Genomic DNA, 20,530 nt, shown 5'->3' on the forward strand with positions numbered 1-20,530 from the left:
AGTTATGGTTAGCATTGTGTCCTCTAACTCAGATTCCAAAGCCAGAAGGGCCCATTGTGATAATCTACTCTGACCTCCTGTATAACACAGGAGGTCAGAGTAAATATCACACTTATCTGAACTTCCACAATACTCTTTCAAAAATATATTCTCTACATATTTAAAGAATACAGTAACACGGATGATGCTATCACAGGGCAGATGCAAGCTGCAACAGCTATTACATTTTGTCCTTGTAAGAAGTTCAACAATTGTTTTTTCTTGTAAAGAAGCCGCAGATTGCTTAGAATTATAATCTCCACATTTCATTTTATATTTTTTTTCTCAGCAACAGGGCAATTTAGCTCTCAGACAAACCTGGATCTAAAAAACATCTGGAATAACTGAAGGTTTTTTAAAATGAAAAGTGGTAAGAATATGTTCAAATTGTTCTTCAGAACACCAGATCATAATTAGTGTTTTATTTCTCTGTCATTTTAATCCAATGTTCAAAAGTTAATTAGTTTAGGCAAATTATTTTCCTCTGATTTGTATTTATTTATTTTATGCACACTTTGTATTTTGCAATACATAGTCAAAAGGAAATGAATTAATTTTGTAAAGTAAGGTAAACACCACAGATAGAATAAATGTCTTGTTTTTAACACATTTCTTCTATCATCTGTATATTAGCAGATACTGACAAATCAAAGTGATGAAACTATTAGCAATACAAAGAAGCTGAAAATAATAAAATACACTTGTACAACATCTGATAGTATTAAGACATTAGCCGGTCCAAAATGATGTCAGAACAAAATAGGCTTAATTTACTAAACAAAAACAATCAATGCATAAATATGCAATTCACTTATTTTCACAACAAAAGCAAACCAGTTTCAGGCTAGTAATATAAGGCATTAGAAGACTTCCCCAGACGAAATTAAGTCATTTAAAAATATAGGGCTGAAAACAGAACAAATCATATTAAGTCACATTATTTTAAACTTTCTTCTTTAAAGTGGATTAGTGCTCAGTTCAGATGTTGGGTTTGAAAAGCCCAAAGATGCAATTCTTTATCCACAAAGCAGGATAAATATGGGCAGCAAGCTTCCCCACATTCCCCAGGCAACTGGTTGTGCTTCAATTGTGTTCTGGAAGGACCACCACTAAGGATGAGTTTAGTCTTCATGTTCATTTATTCCTTGATCTTTCTATCAAGAATGAAAGGAGCCATGAAGGTCCAGATCCTCACAGGTATTTAGGCTCCTAACTGCCATTTAAACCAATGGGAGTTAGACGCTTAAATCCCTTTGTGGATCTCATCCTAATACCATATATAACACTGGTTTTGTGATGTGGGCACCTGACCTGTAGGAACAAGGCTGAGACTGTCAACCATGTTACATAGGTGACTAGACAGTGGACTACTGGTAATAATTTGCAATCATAAAGATATTATTTTGAATTTAGCTCAGGTCACTTCAAAATACGGCTTACATGCAAAAGTTTGTCTTATCTAGTTGAAAGAAAAATTGGGGAGGCAGAATGGTTCAGAGAGGATAACACCTACTGAAGGAAGAAGAAATGGATTGGCAGCTGCTCCACATATCCCTGCTAATTCGCCCCGACCTTTTGTTGGCAAAAGCTCAACCCATAGCATCTCCCCCAGAAGACCCTACTAGAGCAAAGGATGGCAGCCCATACACCTCATGTCCTTTTTTTTCATTTGAACTCAAATTCAGTCTGATACCACATTCAGCTCATTGTCAACCAGTGTAGCCAATGCTTCTAATATAACAAATGACTGTGGTTTCATGGGAGGTTAAGCAGCAAGAAAAGCTGAACCAGAGCAATGGTTATCCTGTTTTATATAAACGCCTCTTGTAAAAAAAATACAGGGAAACAAATACTGAAAATACGATACTGTCTCAAAATCCAAACTTGTCTCAAAATCCAATACTTTTCAAAATTCTCAATGAAGCATTAGTGGGTTTTTAAGGTAGACATACAAAGCACAATCAGATTTAAAATAGCAGTATACAAAGATAAGGATTTCTATATGAAATCCTTGGCCTAAGTTTCATATTAGATAGAGACACTATTACCCTATTGTATAACATAATTATGGTAATTTTTAGCACATTACAGAGCAGTACACTTGAAACATGTAATTTGTTACCAAATTGTTTTTTGCATAATACTATCAGAAAATATCTACTCATGCTAACCTATGCCAATAAAAAGTGCTGCTTCTCACCAAAAAAAACCCCAAACAAAACCCAAATCCTTTAATAGAAACTTCCTTTAGGTTCAACAAGTGAGTCTGATTTTTGGGGGCTGTCTTTCTGGATTGCAAGTTTCTCAGGGCAGGTATCATTGCCATCTGTGTCTTGTTCAGCATAGAATCCATAGCTCTAGATAACAGATCTAGTGTTCTCGTTACGGTCTTTAAGATGCATCCTTTCTGATGCTCAGTAGAAGAGAGAACCTCCTGCTTGACTCACAATGGGTAGAGAGAATAGTGTTGCTTCTTGGTCTTTGCTTGTACATTCTTGACAAAAGGGAGGGTGTAGGGTACTCTAAGTCTCCTAAAATATACAGAAGGCATCTTTACCCATTCCTGGCTCCTGAGAAAGGAGCAGACTGGGTGAAGGGAAAAGAGGAACTTTTTTATGTTCCAGAAGGCCTCCTAGAAGGCAGAGGTCAGCAGGCTGATAGATGGATTTAATTGGGATGAAAAAGGAGTTCTCAGCTCCCCACCCCCAAGTGCACCCTCTCCTCCTGTTTTGGTCCTGTGAACCTTACAGTAATCAGTTTGCCTGCTTAGAAATGGTGGTCGCAACAGAAGAAAGACACTTCTTTGGGATAGGGGATGAGTTCAGGCAACAGACAGAGCAAAAGAAGCTAGCCATGAAAGGGACTATGCCAGATCCACAGGTCCTGTGTCACTGTCTGACTCTCTTTAAAGCTGTTACCACCATGATGATCCATGTAGTAGCAGAGATCTCTTTCACCCATAAGATAGAGACAGACTGGTACGGGGAACAGAGTGCAAACTACCAAGAAGCGCAGAGCTAGCTGTATTCAAGGAAATGAGGAACAGTTCATTCCAGACTAGCAGGTTCCTTCTTGCAGAAATGAGCTTTGTGAAGAGATTCTGTATGGTGGTAGGGATGGAATTCTTCTCGCACAAACTACAAAGTACTAATGGACCTGCTCTACAGCAGTTTCAAGATAGCAGCAGCAAACACAGCTTCTGTTTTGATCCTCCATGGGATGGAAGGTGTTTGACCAGAAGATTCTCATAGTGACGAATCTACTACTGGCCATATCTTCTCCCCCCTAGCCGTAGAGCAATAGGGTAATGACCCTCTCATTCCCCACAAAGTGGAACCACAAAATTTCTTCCCATTTGGTCTTCCACAGCCTTTTCCATGATCGGACCCCAAGGTAACACAATTATTACAATTTAATAAGATCATACAGCTAACAACTGTGGCTAGTTTTAGAAGTAATTACTGAAATCGTTAAGCTCCTAGGATTCTGATTAAAAAAACACAATGAGGCAAGATTTTATGTAGCTGTTCTCCCTCTCTACACTCCATCTATAAAGAGAAATATCAATTCTGGCAAATAGAAATTTAGACACAAACAAAGATGGGCAAATTAATAGGCTCCCTCTTCACCCTTAGTGACACAATCAATGGGATTTAAATTATTTAAATACAAATTAAAAGCTTAAATTTTATATTTTTCACAGCAGAACAAGATGGCAGCATTTCAGATAAGATATATATTTAAAGAAAAACTAAGTAGCTCAAAACCCTAAGAATGTGTTTCAATTAACTTAAGAACCTTAAAAAGGTCAAATGGGTGTAACATTTCTCTTAAAAATTGTAAAATGTATGGCAGAGTTGAGGTGTATCTTTAATGATTTCCACCTCATAAAAGAACATATGATGCACATGCTCTCATGACAACTAACACAAGTGCACAGATGGCTTCAACATATTCAACTCAGTGGTAAAGTTACTGAGGTCCTAAAACCAATCACCTTCCTTATGAAAGTGTTTGAAGTATTTAATATGGTATTTGCATGTGCATTAAAATATGAACACTTTTGCATGCTAATATGGAGCTGGAGTATATCTGAAAGCAAAGTTCTCTTAATGTCTGGAAAAGAGTAGCAATGAATACACATACCAAAACAACAAACCTTATGTATTAGCAACAAGTGCTACATTTCATGTTACTTTAGTAGATTTAATATCCTGCAGAAGTGATCAGAATGGTTACCCTTTAAGAGTATACACAGAGTTATTTATGTACTAAAAACCCAATGGTCCTGGGGGTCATGGGATCACACAGTTGTGTTTTATGCAACTTTACAACAGTTAATGTTTCTGATTGTAGGAACACACTTAAATATCACATTTCTGCTATTGTTATAGTAATCATACGTGTCAAACTGACAGACTAGAAGACAAATATAGTATTTTCTATGTTTTCCAGTTTGTTTAGTTTGACCATTTTACAGAAGTTTGCATCGTCACTTGGTTGCATGGGTCTTTAACACAGCAGTAAGGTCGGAAATATGTTCTGGAATAGCTATTCATCTTTAAATTAAAACCTTTATTCATTCCAGAGTAGCAGTCATGTAGATAGGCCCTGAAGCACACTGGCAACGTAGCATGGGAAAGTCTGCACAACTGTTGACCAGGTTGATCCCGAATTGTGGATAAAGAGGAATTCCAGGTATTTTCCAGTCCCCAGGTGCAGTGAAATAATGTTTTACAATGGAAATGCTGACAGTGTTAACTATTATGATGCAAGTGTGACAATATAATAGCAATTCCTAGATTGTTCTCGGTAGCTAGCTGGTTGAAAAGCTTTACCAGGCTCTATACCCAATTTCAATGTTTCAGAAATACTCTAAAATAAAAATCTGCTGAACAACTTTGAATAAAATGATCAATAATAAAATCCTAAGAGGTAACATCAATTAAAATTGAGATTGTAGCATATTTTTGCTTCTTTATGGTGTATAAGGAAGGCCTGAAAGTGTTTTTTTCGCTTTTTACCTTAGAAATATCAGGAATGCCAAGGCTGGTATCCCCTCTTCTTGCTGGAAGACTTCTTGGAGATATAAAAATTGTGCTTCAGCCATTAACTGAAGAGTTAAGGGTATCAAATTGTAAACAAAGATGTCACCTTCCCCAGGTAGTTCTCCATTATTTAAGGTAAATATATGTTAGCAAACCCAAAAAGTTTTAAACAGTCTGAAAAAAAATCACCTCCCTTTAATTAATTAGGTTCCACTTCATCAGAAAGTATAACAACATAATCCAGTGAGATCGCCAGTCACCGCAGAGTGTTCCAGACACAAACTGAAATTTGAATGTAAGGGACAAGCAGAAATAGATCCTATAGACAGAACAGAAACAAACAAAAATCAAATCAGACCTTCCTTATACTTCATAATGAAGCAAAAAAGATTGACAACCTCCCCTGAGCCTTTACACGTTATCCTTTAAATGATTCCTATGTGCAGAAGTAAGACTAGACTAATCACCTACTTTAGTACTTTGGAAGGCATAAAATATACCACTACATCTATGCTAAACAAATCTAATTCTATTTACAATTATAAATATAATCCAAGAAGCATTTTTTTTAAAGAAAAATAAGGTTAAAAATTGGTATGCACCCTGAGGAGTGAAATTTCACAACAAAAACAATACTTATTTTAAAACATCAATACCTGTGAACACCCATAATCTGAACTTGAGTTCTCCTGTAACTGGGACATAAATGTTTAATTCTCATTTACAATGAATACACTGTAAATACATTACATTAAAATAGGTTTACATTATACATTGGACATTATTCAATACATTGTAAATACATTATATTAAAATAAGTTTAAAGTAAAAACTTTGTTGAAAGAAGGAAGCACTCCCAAAATAAAATGAGACCTTGCCCAGAGCGACTCTAGGGCAGATATCTGTCAGTTGAAGAGATGTCTAGACTGAAACATGTCTAAATAGCTCCAGTACCCTGAAAGACAAACAGAATGGAGGTACCTAGCTAAAAATCATATGGTGACATCTGTGTGTGAATGACAGACATCTGTGCACTTTTCTTTGGATTTGGGATTTTCTACAAGATTCTGTACAATTTAAATCAGAATGGAGGTTTATAAAAGCAGAAAAATGGTCTTTAGTTGTTTCACAAAATGATTTATAAAACACTGGCATTGGTATGAAGAGTTCAGAAATACTAATTTAGGTCCATAGAGGTCACTGGTTCATTGATGCTTTGAGGCACTTCTCTTCCAGTGGACAGGTATTTACTGCATCAGTTTCAATTTTCTTTGCTGATGATCTTCTGTGTAGTGACAGCCTTCTTCCACGCAAAATGTTATGCCTATTTTTCCAATGGACAAGAAGAAACATTGTAGAGCATTTGCTATAAAGGTGGCAATAATGGAGCTGATCCCAAATGAGAGATCATGTCTGGTGGTCTGTGTTCACTAATAGTGTCTAAAGAGACAGGAGTTTTGCAAATATGAGTACATAATGTAAATACCAATTCACAATAGCATTGGTGCCATTACGGAGGAAAGAATGTCTCATTCAGAGAAATGCAAAAAGTAGAAGAAAACCATTCATCCACTAACATCATCACCTCTCTCCTCCAAAGACTTAACAGCAGCTAAGGGAGTTTAGATTATCAAAGATAGTATCTCTTGTGGTGAAAAAAACGCAACCCATCTCAGAATAAATTAGTACATAGCCAAATCACATTGCCTTTGGTTTACAAACTCAACATTTTCATCATGATTTTACTGAACACCAAATATTTGTTTTTAAACCTGATAGTAGGTATGTATCCAACTAAGGAAGAGTTTCTAATACATTATCCTGAGTAACACTATTATTGTACTTCACATGAAAGGCAGATGTACCACAAGTACCACCTTGACATAATAGAAATTTGAAAAGAAAATTGCTTTTGGGTTTTCTGTGTGTTATCAGTTATGACAAGAAGTACCTGACACAAATTTTATATCCAGTACAGGAGGAAGCAGGTAATTTTCTTTCTTTTTAGTTTCTGCTATAAACTCATGTGGTCGGTTTTTGCATTTATCTGTTGTGTCATTTAAGCTGGACTGTAAAACATTGCCGCATTTCATCCATTTGAAGGGAAAAAAACCTCTTAGCAGACACATCAGAGTTTTAAAATAGGTACCAGTCACTGTCAACAAAAGGAGAGAAAAAAGTGGCTTTTCAGTCTAGTCTGATCTTACACTAGCTTAAACAATTTTCAAACAGCACATTACAGGCCAGATCACAAGGTCTTATGCCACAGACCAAAACTAAAACACTACAACCTATAAGACAGAGACACTCCCATCATTCCTCTATTGCTAAATGTTAAAACTTCACTTTCACCTGGATTTTAATACATCTTATTGTACACATTTTTTTTTAAAAAGGGCATCAAGAATATGTTTTTTTCATCTTCTCTAATTTAGGCCACATATGTGGTTATTTAAACACAAAGTGCCATCAATTAACAAAGGGAAAACAATTACTAGATACAGGAGAATAAGAGCTCCCCACCAAATACATAATATGTACTCATTTCATGAATATAGTTAACATTTTCCCTCTATTTTATGGAAGATTTTAATTTCTTTTTTGAAGAAAAATGTAATCACAAATTCACAGGAAACAACACTGTCAAATGAATTCCATACTAGCATACGTAGTGAGTCACTGAGTGAAACTCTTTTTTATGAACACATTAGGAAAGCTGGCATTCAGTTCGAGGACAACTCTATTATCAATTTGTGAACAGAAGGACACATCAAGTAAAGAAAGATCTTTACAAGACTCCAGCAATTTTCTTAAAGATGCAGGGCTTACCATCCTTGTCCCTGTTTAAAAACAAAAGAGAAAAGATCACTTAAAAAAGTTAATGTGAATTGAACCTTTGTTAAAACTGCCAGTTTATGCTGTAGCAAGAAATCTTCTACACCTTACTCCTCATTTAAAGTTTATTTCACTACATTTATTTTGACTACCTTTCAAATGAAGGGCTCTTTTCAGGGAGTTTTTGCACTCTTTTGAGCACAGAAAGTCTGTGGGACTGCCATGGCTTAACTTGTGTAGAAAAAAAAAAATCCACAGTTTTCTTCTTGTTCCAGAAAAACTCCAAGATTTCAATGGGAACTTTTTATGAGTACTGACGGGAGGATCAGAACCTACATTGCAAATGCAAGATGGCTCCCTCCCCCCTCAATCTGGATGCCTGGATACTGTGCTCTGACACCACCACTTTCCAATGAGTTCGTAGCAAAAGGTCATGCCAAATCCATGTCTTTACATCACGGCCCCCCCTTCACTGACTGTAATATAATGCTGCAACAAATGCATGCTATTAAGAGCTAGTCTAATGCTAACTGAAGTTAATGGAATTTATTGGCTTTAGTTGGAGCTGGATTCGGATAATAGAGAATATAGATTTTAACACACATCAGAATTCTTAAAGAACTGTGAACTTTTCCTACAGACAATGAACTGTAATAGAAATACATTTCTTATGGCTAAAAAGTCATTTCTGTGAACAAGCTCCACAAATAGATCACTGTGGGATAAAAGATATGACATCTTCTATGTTTTTAACATTACCTGTGCTGTGTACAATTAGGAATGTTTCTCAAAAAATTAAAAACGTTAAAAGGATAAGTACAGCACATCTTTTCTCCTCTGTCCCTCATAGAAGGGATATCTTATGATATTTACCTTTACAGGTTGGTACAAGATTTTGAGGGGAGGAGGGATTTGAACATAGGATTTTAGTTTGGGCCCTTCTCTATTTACTAGAGTTTTGTTACTTCGATTAAGTGCCCATTACTTCGTACAAATGCACAGCAGGTGTCTTAAAAATCTGTCATTTTACTTTGTTGTTCAATTTGGTCCTTGGCAAAATTCTTTGGCACTGGCTCAATAGAGAGCAATAATTGTTCAGTGGGACAATTTTGTTCCTTAGCTGTAAAATCAGCATTCCCATATATCCGATCCATCTAGCCTGGCACTGTTGGGAAGACCCATGCATGGTAGTTATCAAGGAGGCAATTCAGGAAAATTCTTGAAGCCCAAAATTCTATGGCAGGGGACACATCAACAGACTCCACAAAATGTTTCAAATGTTTAATTGAAAACATCTGCCTCTATTTAATACATAAAATAACAAAGATACATTAGCAATAATTTTAGAGAGCACATAATTGAGAAGACCAGTTAATGTACAAAGAGCTCTGTGTCCTAAGCAACATATTAGACTTAAGTCATGTAGCAGAGACCCTGGAATTATCTGGCACTGCTCCCACAAATGCTCTCACCTCACTCCCCAGACCACTCCAATTTGCACAGTATTCCGTTACTTATTTTACATTCAATTCAATTTATTCTACACTGCTCTCAAATTTAAATTTGCTGCAAAGTTTTGTATTTCAAGTGATCAACTATATGTTGAAGCTGTCAGGGGAAAGCTGAAGATTTTGACAGCTGGGTAGGGGACAGTTGGGGCTTTTGGCACACAGGAAGGCATGGGAGGTGTTTTGGTAACTAGGAGGGAGTTGATTATTTTGGCACTAAAGAGGGTATTCAGCTTTTCTTTATCACCCCTTTTTTTGTGCAGTGCAAAGGTGGCTGTAAATTTTGGGGAGCAGGGTTTGCCAGGAACCTTTAGTAGTAAATAGCTGCCCCAGTGCATCCTGTGTCAGAATCTGACAATACCTACAACAATGAAAAATGAACATACTAGTTTGAGGCTTCTGTTAAAACAATCAGCAATGTTGACATTCAAACTGTTGACTGACTTCAGAGTTAACAATTAAATGAAGGAGAGCAGTTCCCATCTCTCAGAGTTATCATTTCAGGCTGTTGGCAGATTCAGGCAGACAACATTGCATTGCTGCGACCGAATGTACCCCTGTATTCACACCCTACACACTACTGTAATAATCTTTATACAAAATTTGCCTTGTGAGGTATCATCTGAAAACTAATAACTCACTGGTCAAAAATATCATGGTGAAATGTGTGTAGCACCATTTATATGTAAAGTTATGAAATCCTCCCGTATGATGTTCTTATCACGTGTTCAAAACCACACAATCCTGCCAGAGCAGAAGTATCCTGAATAAAGAAATGTGTGTTTACCTAAATTTTCATATAAACAGTAAACAGGGTCCTCGAGACAGCAGGGAGAGGAGATGACAAGAGACAAAGCAAATTTGCATTTCAGCAAACACAGGTGAGAAGAAACAACATGGAGCCTCATTCTCCACCTCCATGTTGCCTTCTTTACTGTTTGAATAAACTTTGCTTTCAGGGGTAACCCTCAGAAGAATCTACTTCAAAGTTAACTGGACTATAAAAGAAAAGGAGAGAAAATCCCAAGCACTCTCTCTCTCTTTCATCTAAAATGACAAAGGAACCAGCCTTTTGACTTTGGGGGAAGATTCTGACCTGAGATTTGGCTAGCCACACCACTGGGAACATGCAGTAAGGATTTTTACCTTGAACCAAGTGTACCTTTTTAAGTTTTAGCTACTAGAAAGCATTTTATCTTTTTTTTTGGTAATCATTTATGACCCTATACTTGTGCTCACTTGAAACCTATATCTTTGTAGTTAAATAAACTTGTTTTTTTTAAATCTAAACTAATCCAATGTTGTGTTTCAACTGAACTGTTTGGTAACACCAGTTAAAGTAGCAAACTGTTGAATATTGATCCTTTACAGGGGCAACAGACTTTTAATATCTGAACTGCCTAGGAAAGGGCTGGACAGTGCAGAACACACATTTTTGGGAAAATCTGGGACAGGGAGTGTGTTGGGTAGTTACCCAAGTTGGCAGAAGCCAGAGTGTGACTGGAGTGTTTCTGACAGGCTACTGGCGTCAGAGTAGCTGGACCAGGGCTGCAGCTATTCACTGACACTCAGGGTGTGACCTGCATGTGGTCTGGCTGTTTGTGAGTGGTCCAGGTTGGGAGCTACAACAGGAAAGCATTGTGACGCACTCAAGGTTGTGGGGCAGGTGCTGCCACAACCCCTCACTGGTCTGCGTTGCACGCCAGAATATGACAATTGCTCAGCGTATGGTTCACATTCTGGAGGTTATCTTCATAACTAAAAGGCCTAGAGCAGGGATTGGCAACCTTTGGCACGCGGCACGCCAGAGAAAGCTCCTGGCGGGCCGGGCCGGTTTGTTTACCTGCCGTGTCCGCAGGTTTGGCCGATAGCAGCTCCCACTGGCCATGGTTCACCGTCCCAGGCCAATGGGGGCTGCGGGAAGGGCGGCCAGCACATCCCTCGGCCTGCACCACTTCCAGCAGCCCCCATTGGCCTGGGACGGTGAACCACGGCCAGTGGGAGCTGCTATCGGCCGAACATGCAAGCACGGCAGGTAAACAAACCGACTTGGCCCGCCAGAGGATTTCCCTGACGGGCCATGTGCCAAAGGTTGCCGATCCCTGGCCTAGTGGCTTCAGGCCAGAACCTAGCTGCACTAAGACAAGATCATTGTAGCTCAAATGCTTACATAGCCAGTCATAGTAAGATCATCCTTGTACAGGGGGATCCTCCAGTGGTGTAAAGGTGGTGCGATGGTTCCTACACCATCCATCTCCTGCAGCCGGTAGGGAAAGGGGATGTGTCTAAGGCTTTCCTGTGCCCCTGTGATCTCCATCTCCCATAATGGTCCCTTTGTGCTGCTCTTATACTGGGGAAACAGCCCCAGCACGCAGCTTGCTGAGGAAGCACAATGGTGGCTAAAACTTACCTTTATATCACCACCTCCTCCCAAGTTGCACTGTGAATTGCTAGACCACAGACAAGGATCATGGCCTTAATATTGTTTTTAATGGGAATTTATTTTCTGGAGCACATTATTCACCGATTTTAGCATAATCCGCAGTTAAGCAGCAATTTACATGGTCACATAATTGCATGATACATGTGGCCCTGCAGGTAAAGAACAAAACTGCAGGACCCAGCAACTGAAAACAGCATCCAATTTGGACAAGATATTAATTTTATAATACTTAGTAAATGAATGAATCAAACTGGTTGCAGCCAGCAAATCTTCTCAAAAGAGGCTTCATTTTTGTCTGCCCACAAAGCCACCATGGAGTTAATGCTCTAATTGGAACAGGAGGAGTTTTCCCTGCTGAGTTTACAGGCTTTAACAATATCAGAATGAAACCAAGTCAATGCTGCCAACTCTTGTGAATCTATTGTGAGAAATGCCGTTTTGGTCTCTGCTTAGACAGTCTCACAATAATGTGAAAGCTGCAGCTTCCCACAATTCTGGGGGAGCGAGCGAGATATTTTCCTCACACAATGCCCAGATTTCCACTGCTGTCTCACAAATACCTGTGTAATTCACTGGCAATGTGTGTGCTGTGACTCTTTGTATTAGCTAGTCCACAGAAGACAACCATATGCTTTCTACCACCAGCTACTCTTATAGATGAAATAGAAGAGGTCTGTGGTGTGGATCTGAAGGTTTTGGATACAAAACTTGCAGATGATCCGGGTAGGAATGAAAAGAAAACTACACATAGATATATAAAAGTTAGTGTAAAGACCCTGGAGTAATTGTTGGAATGATTTTATATCGAAAAACATTGAATTAAGAAGTTAATTTGGATGTTGTGCTATTATGTGTTTTAATGTTGCATTTTGATTATCTGGTTTTGCTTAATGGGAGGTTTTCCCTTTAAAAATAAGGTCTGTGGTTGAGACTAAGAGCAATGTGTGGGAGATCTTGCCTGTGTGTCAGAGAGGAGGACCCTACTTGAGGTAAGCACCCAAAAGCTCAGAACTGGACTTAACAAACATATCTTTCCAGAAAACAAGCTTCATTCATGATGGTGTTAACATTAGCACTTACGAGCATTGCTAGTGTGCTGTGGAGCCTTCACTTGTAAGTCATCAGCCTGAACCCAGCCCAGTTCATAAAAGTTTTCCCATCTAATGGTAGCCATATATGAGATAAATTTAATGAGTCTCAGTTTTATCTCCCATGTCACAAATTCACCACTATGGTTTACATTAGATTGTAAACTCTTCAGTGCAGAAACTGTCGTTTACTATGTGTATGTATAGTGTCTAGCACAATGAAGTCCCAATCTCAGTTGGGGTCTCCAGTGATATCTCCTGTAGTGAGACAAAAACTGCCTTATTATACATTCGTTAGAGTTGGTAACAGTGTTAAATTGCCACACACATTGGGAGTGTGTAAGGAAATTTCAGAAATTAGGCCCCAAAACACAGTCTGATCATAAAAAAGAAAACTCATAAAAAAGAAAAAAAGTCTGACTCATTATTTTTGAGCTGCCATCTTGTTATATGATTTAAGGTCCTTGCTGCTGCTGGGAGTGGGAAGACTGGACCAAGGAAACCACCAGATTTTCAGTAATGCCTACAATAGAAGGGACTTGTTCACTGGTTAGACACAGAGAGCTGATGCAGTGTACTTGGGAAGTGTTGAGGCATCCCCTGCCAAGTTAGGTAACTAGGCTCCAAGACTCTCCTAGCAAGTTGTCTCCAAAACAACTGCCATGAATAGGCCACCACAATAGTTTCAGGATAGGTGGACTGGATATAGTAGTAACTCCACATGTGTTCTCACCATGAAAGGTCTTCTATAATATATGCTATAATATAATCTGACTTGTTAACAGCAGTAAGTGCTCAGGAGCTTAGTTCCTTTCTGTTCACTGTTCAGATATTATTTTGCATGTAAGTGTTAACAAGTGAATTCAAATATTAAGAGAGAATGTGGCAACAAACCTTCATTGCTGGCAAAGAGGAAACACAGCCTGCAGACATTATACAGGGTAAACAACCAAACTATTCATTGCTCGGCCTTTCTGTTCTAGTGAAAAGGTCAGATCGATTTGTGGGCAGAAACAATGCCATCATAATAGATAAGCATGAGAGTGGGTGGCCAAAAGAACGTATATTTTTATAAAATGCTTTATTCAGTAAGCCTCTTGGAAATCTGGTTTGTATGACCAGGAAATATGCCTTTTTTAATCTAGCTGCAAAACAGATTAATTTAAAACAGACTGACATTTCACTCCATATTCTTTATGGAAATATGCGTATAATATGGATTTGAGATATACTCTATGCAAGGTGGGTTATACTTTATGCAAGGTGGGTTTTGTACGGTATCACTGGAAAGGCTATAATTTCCTGAATGTGATTATCCAATTTATATGCCTGTATAATTTCTGTATCTGAAGTTAGGAATATTGACTATGTATCTGTATTTCAGCTATGCTACTTTGGGTAACGCCCTCTGCTAATACTTCAGGTACAACAATGGAAAAGCTAGACAGGGCACATGGCCCATCAGCAAGGACAATGGACTATGAAAAGTCCTTCCTGTGGACACTCCATACAGCCACTGACTGATCAATGATGTGATACTACAGGGCCAGGTGCTCTTGTCACCTGATACTAAACATTACCTGGGAATTCTTGTAACTTTCCACTGGAAGGGGAGGGTGTGTGTGTCAAGTTTGGGAAACAAAGGATTCCTGCCATATGTAAATTCTATTTAAGGGTGGGGAGGAAGGCAAAGGGGGCTCCTCTTCTCCATGGTCTGTCTGCTCAAGAAGAAAGACTGCTAAAGCTACCTGAAGGGAAGGTAGGTGGGGAGGGGAGCTGGGGAGTCCAGACTGAGACAGGGGTGCAGTCTGAAAAGAAATATAACGAACTCTGAACCACAGAAACTTTTCAACCTGCCTAAAACAACATTTAGGGTAAGAAATTACATTTTGTAACCTGTTTCTTAAGTATATTGATCTTAGCTTGTGGACTTTGGTTTATTTGCTCAGTAATCTGTTCTGTCTGTTATCTCTTATATTCCCTTAAAATTCACCTTCTGTAGTTAAAAAACTTATTTCTTGTTTATAATGTAATCCAGTTTATGTAATTTCTAACTGGGGGGGTGGAGGGTGAAGTTGTTGTGCATATCTCCCTCCACATTGAGGGAGGGGGCGAATTTCATAAAACCTTTGGGTTTGTATCCCTAAAAAGAAGTGGGCACCAGAGTGTTGGAGCAAGCCCCTAAGGCTGAATCTTTTCAGAGCGGATCTCTGTCTCTTTGTGCAGCTGGGTGTGGCCCTGCGTATGTGTTTGGCTGGAAGAGGCTTGTAAGCCTACCCCAGCAAGGCCAGGTAAAGAGGACCCAGGCTGGCAGAATAGGCTGACTCAGTAGCATCCTAAGGGAAGCAACCTGTCACACAGACTACAAAACACATACAAGTTTAGGTTTTGATCAATTTGTTCTGGGAAGAGTGAACTTTCACCTGTTTTCCTTTCTTCCTAATGCTGGTTGGATGTTGGCCATAGGTCAACAGCATGAAACCATGTTATATGGTATTTATGTACGAGCTATAAAGGGGTGTTTAACAATTAGAAGCCATGTTGTAAATTTTCTTGCACATGTGAAGCCCAGTCCTGTGAGATTATGATAGCTCTAACCACCTACTGAAGGCAATGTGAATGGAGGATTCTCAGCCTCTTGCAGAATCAATTTTAAAACTTGTTCTTCTCATGATTCATATTGCATTAATTTAATTGCTTCCTTTTAGGCTTCTATCTTCCTCTTTCAACTAAACCCATGAAAATATTCATCAAATGTACAAGAAACGAAAGGAAATCTTTGCTCATGACAGTGTGTGCAGTTTTCCACCATTTTAAATAATGAAACCACATGTTGCAGTCTAACAGGATAAATGTAACGTTTTGTAGAGATTCTTTTCCCTTCACAAATTCCTCATTCAAGAGTCTAAAGCATATTTTACTTCAGATTGTGAAAGGTACTACCATCTGTAAGAGCTAGAAAGGGCTAGAAATTTAAGCTTTGCAAAAAGTTACTTTTTTTCCTTTCTGCATCAGTGGAAAACACAAGTAAATTGCATTGTAAAGTACTTTTTAACTTTAAAAGAGACATTATCTTCTAGTAAAAGTGACAAAAGCAATGGAGAATATTATTCTATTCTGCCTGATGTGTATTCTGCAAGAAAAGTCTGCTTATTTGATCAAAAGACTCACACTTTATAAATGTAGTCTATCATATTCCATACAAATACCATAAAAGGAAAAAAAGGCACAGGAAAACCAGTGACATTAACCACAAGGATTTTTTCAGCCAAACAAGCTTTAAGAATTTGTAACTCTTAAAAATCCTAGTAAAAAAGACCAACTTATTAGAATACTAAATTACTCTAATATTACCTTTATGAAACTGCTTGCCAAACTAAGTCAAGCCATATGGCTGATTAAGTCAAAATGGGACCTTAGAGCAATTTAGTAATTTTTAATTTTATTGTATTGGGACTTATTTTGTTAAAGACTATTTAAGCTCTGGAACTAAGTCTTATTTTATGCAATATCTAGTTCTCGCTTCCTACCAGGATACAGCATATGAAAAAACAATAATGCAATTATTCATGTGGTTCCTTACCCAGTATGTCCAACTGCCGAAGATGAGTACAGTTAGCGGCAAGTTCTTCAATGTCCGTGTCACACACAGACCTGTTGGCTGTAAGAAAGAGCTTTTGCAAGTTTGGGAGCTTATGCGCAAGGTTTGTGAAGCAGCCAGTACTGCTTTGTAGTGTAGGGCACCAACCAAGATCAAGCTCCTCCAAGAGCTGACATCCCGAAGCCAGTTCTGCTATTCCATTTTCAGTAATGTTTTTACATCTCCACAAATCCAGAGTACGCAGTTTTTTGCACTTTGCTCCCATCATACTCGCTATCAGGTCATAGTCTTCAATCTGTGAAGAAAACAAGCACCATTTCTTATATGTCGTTATTCCCAGTTATACCCAAGCAGCTTTGTTTGCTAATACATCTATTGATCTGTCTTCAGTGTTTTTCATTTCTAAGGAATTTGGAGAGGAGTTCATCACCACATTGGACAGGTCTCATTCTGCTTTTTAAAAAAAGACAATGGCAAGGTAAATTTTCCATCAGTTTTTAAACTTTTTTTGTTTTTAAAATTTACACACTGAATAAGAAAGACCAATTAAAATCTATAACCAAAACTGATTTTCTTCTCCACATTCTTTTTTGCATTGCTAGCGCATTTTTTGTAAGAGCTGTTTTCCCCCCTAAAGGGTAATTAAGTTTCATTGACAGTGGTCTGTCCTGCTTATATAAAGGGGCAATTGGAGGGATAACAACAGAGCTATTGGTGGTTTAATGGCACTTAATAAAATAAACAGTGCTCATACATCTGCATATGGACAGAAGAATAAGTCTCATCCCTTTTCAAGGCTGAACAAAGGCTGAACCTGGATCTAGCCTTCAGGGAAGCACTGCCAGTCCCCACTATAGAAGTTAGGGGGAATGAAGAAGTGAGCCATTGTATGGGCAGTATAACCCACTATCAAAGGAATGATAGGAAGTCTAGAATGTTGGAAGAGCTAGTTGGTAATGCTCCCTCCAGTTTCTGCTAAGCCAACTGGGGGAGGTCTATCCAGCTCTTCCTTTCTTTTGCTTCCTGATTGGGTGGAGAAGCCCATCAAGTCGCATATTAAGTACTCTGCTGTATTTATAGCCACAGACAGCTGCAAAATAAGGCCCCCTCTATGTCTGCCTCTGGCATTCAGGTACAACATTGTTTAGGAAGGACCTCTCCATCAGCAATTCCCCCCCTTTTTTTTTTTTTTAAGTAACAAAAAAAAAACAACATAGCCCTGGGAAGCCTGTGACTAAAAATATCTCCACTCAAACTAACTCATTCTGTATACACAGAGATTTATTACTGTAGGGTCGTTCATGAGTGTCAGGCTTCCAAGAATGTATATTTGTTTTAAATAAAAATGAACATTAAACATTAATTTTGGAAACATATGAAGAACTGCATTCACTTTACAAACAGTCAGGGGTGGGGAGATGGTGAGCTAAATTTTAGGCCTGCAAAACTGGCCAGTGTCCCTATAAACACACACACATTCATTTTTGCCCATAGGAATAAAGGCTAATGTTAGATAAGCAAATGAAGTAAACTATCTTTTAATACTTTTGTAAACAAAGAAAAGTAAGTTCAGTCTCAGTCATCTCTCTCTCTCTCACACACACAAACACGACTTCAGTTACTTACCATGACACAGCTACCAAGGCTGAGGTGCTGAAGCTCTGAACAGAAGTTCAGAATGCTGAGCAGTGCTGTTTGCTGCCATTGGGGACCACATCAGAGGCAAATATGGAAAGTGAATCAAAGAGAAGAGGTCAATTAGACATTAAAGGCTGTCACCACTTTCCCTGAAATACAGCTCAAAACCTAGGTTACAGACACCACAAATGCCATTTAATGAGTCCCTAAGCACTCTAACCATTGATTGACTCTAAGCCAAGGTAATCATTACAAGCCTTTATGTAAGTCACTTTGGATGAGATTTTGCATGCCCTAAAGATACCTATATTCCCATGACCTATCAGTTCATTTCCCACAGGAGAGCTGTTGGAAAGTGTGGTAAGTTCAAACAACAAGCAAGGCCAAACCAAAAACACTAGGGACAGGTGACATTGCAGAAGAACAGCAACAGCTCTGACATTCACTGATCAGCTACAGCCTGATGGATCTGCCAATAGAGTCACACAGCATCAGGATTGAACTGGGGACTTTAATGTCAAAGGATTCTCTGTGCTGACAAGGGTACTGACAACCATTGAGCACCTGTCACTAGCAACATGCAGACTGAAATGAATATAACGTTTACTTTACAGTCATGTTTCTGCCATTTTAACATGGCCATTCTGTTCAGAATACTGCCACACAACTAAAAGAATCTGAAACTATATTAGAATCAGGTGTACCTTGCAGAATGTTTATATGCTTAAATATTCAGTTTTATTTCCATAAGACCAGGTGAAGCTACGTGTTTTCATGAAAATTTGTGCTACTAAAAAAAATAAAACCACTCTACTACACTATATTACACTGTATTGCCTTACTTTGTTTTGTAATTTTGAAATATACTCAAACTGAGAAGGCAAAAGAAACCAAATTGTCATCCATTTGTGGATAAACAGAACTACAAATAAACGTGAGCTACATTTAAAACATTTTATTCACCCTTTAAAGATATGATAATTTGTATTCTGTAGTCTCTGAAACCTATGAGAGTTCATAAACAGGAATAAATATCACAACATACTGCAACATAATAGTTGGAAATCTACAGTATTTGTAATAGTTCTTCACTGAGGAAAATAAAAAGCTGAATATAAAAGACAAAACAACTTGTTAATTAGAAGTGCTAAAGGAGAACTAGTCTGCTATCTGTGTATGTATATTAGTAATATATATAAGATTAGTCTAATTTATTTTCTGTACTAAACTTTTAGAAGAAAAATGTCTGTGTTCTTGTCCATTTTTCCTCCCAGTTAAGTGTCAGGGCTTAGGAAGGGACATGCGCATCCTGGAGATGAATGCATGGCTGCACAGATGGTGTCGATGGGAAAGCATCAGAAGCCTCAATTATGAGATACTGTTCTGGGAAGGTGGTCTGCTGGGAAGAGATGGGGCCCACCTGACCAAGAAGGGGAAGAGCATCTTCACACACCGACTCACCAACCTAGTGAGGACAGCTTTAAACTAGGTTCAGTGGGGGCAGGTGAGTAAGTATAAACAAAAGACAACTTTAAAAGAGGGTTAGATGTTGGAGAGGGGCAGGAGGCATGGAAAATTAAAATAGGGTCATAGGAGCAACAAGATGGAAATCAGTGAGGTAATCTGCTCAACATCTTAGATGTCTACACACAAATGCAGGAAGTATGGGTAATAAACAGGAAGAACTGGAAGTATTAGTACATAAACTAAATTATGACAACTGGCATCACTGAGACTTGGTGTGTGTGTACACACACACACACACACACGTGTTCTGAGGTCCAGAAGGAGCAGACCAGTTGAGAGTCTCTGGGTAAAGATAAAAAGAATAAAAAAATATGGGTAACCTCATTGTAGGGGTCTATTATCGATTACTAAATCAGAATAATGAAAATAACTATTTAAAAAAGGGCCTCTGAGCAGATGTAATAGCATGAAAGCTTATGCTCAAATAAAATTGTTAGTCTCTAAAGTGCCACAAGTACTCTCCTGTTCTTTTTGAGCATCTAAAAGGCAATCTTCATAGAAAGACTGTATAAAGAACAAGTTGATAGGGGCTCAAAAGGAAGTCCTTTTAACGCAGTTACTACTATGTTGATGTCTCAAGGAGGGGGTTCCCAGATAGGGGAAAAACACACAAATGAAGCCTTTAAAAGATCTAGCAACTTCAGAAAGGGAAAATAGGATATGATCCTGAATAGGAGGAGGATGTACTGATACTGCTGCTAAATATACCCTTAGGGATCTGATGGATAATCCCAAATGTTTTAGTGCTAGCAAATAATCCAAAATAGCAGTAACAGGGGACTCAAAGGTGATGTCATGCTGCA

At 38.4% G+C, this 20,530-nt stretch overlaps 1 protein-coding gene across 6 annotated transcripts in view; it reads right to left on the reverse strand.

Annotated features, from left to right (window-relative positions):
* Positions 1–513: 513 nt before the first annotated feature.
* Positions 514–20,530, reverse strand: part of FBXL4 (F-box and leucine rich repeat protein 4) — a 116,980-nt gene continuing 96,963 nt past the window's right edge. For 5 of the 6 annotated variants that reach the window (XM_037894502.2, XM_037894505.2, XM_037894503.2 and 2 more), the window contains 3 exons: positions 18,189–18,260; positions 16,545–16,857; positions 514–7,927 (listed from right to left, as the gene is read on the reverse strand). In XM_037894502.2, coding sequence (XP_037750430.1) covers positions 7,764–7,927; positions 16,545–16,857; positions 18,189–18,260 — 549 coding nt within the window. In that variant the 3' untranslated portion in view covers positions 514–7,763. The remainder of the gene's footprint in view (positions 7,928–16,544; positions 16,858–18,188; positions 18,261–20,530) is intronic. The other variant, XM_037894507.2, reaches the window with a different exon arrangement.

This window comes from Chelonia mydas, chromosome 3 (assembly GCF_015237465.2).
Source record: "Chelonia mydas isolate rCheMyd1 chromosome 3, rCheMyd1.pri.v2, whole genome shotgun sequence".
Classification (NCBI taxonomy): domain Eukaryota; kingdom Metazoa; phylum Chordata; order Testudines; family Cheloniidae; genus Chelonia; species Chelonia mydas.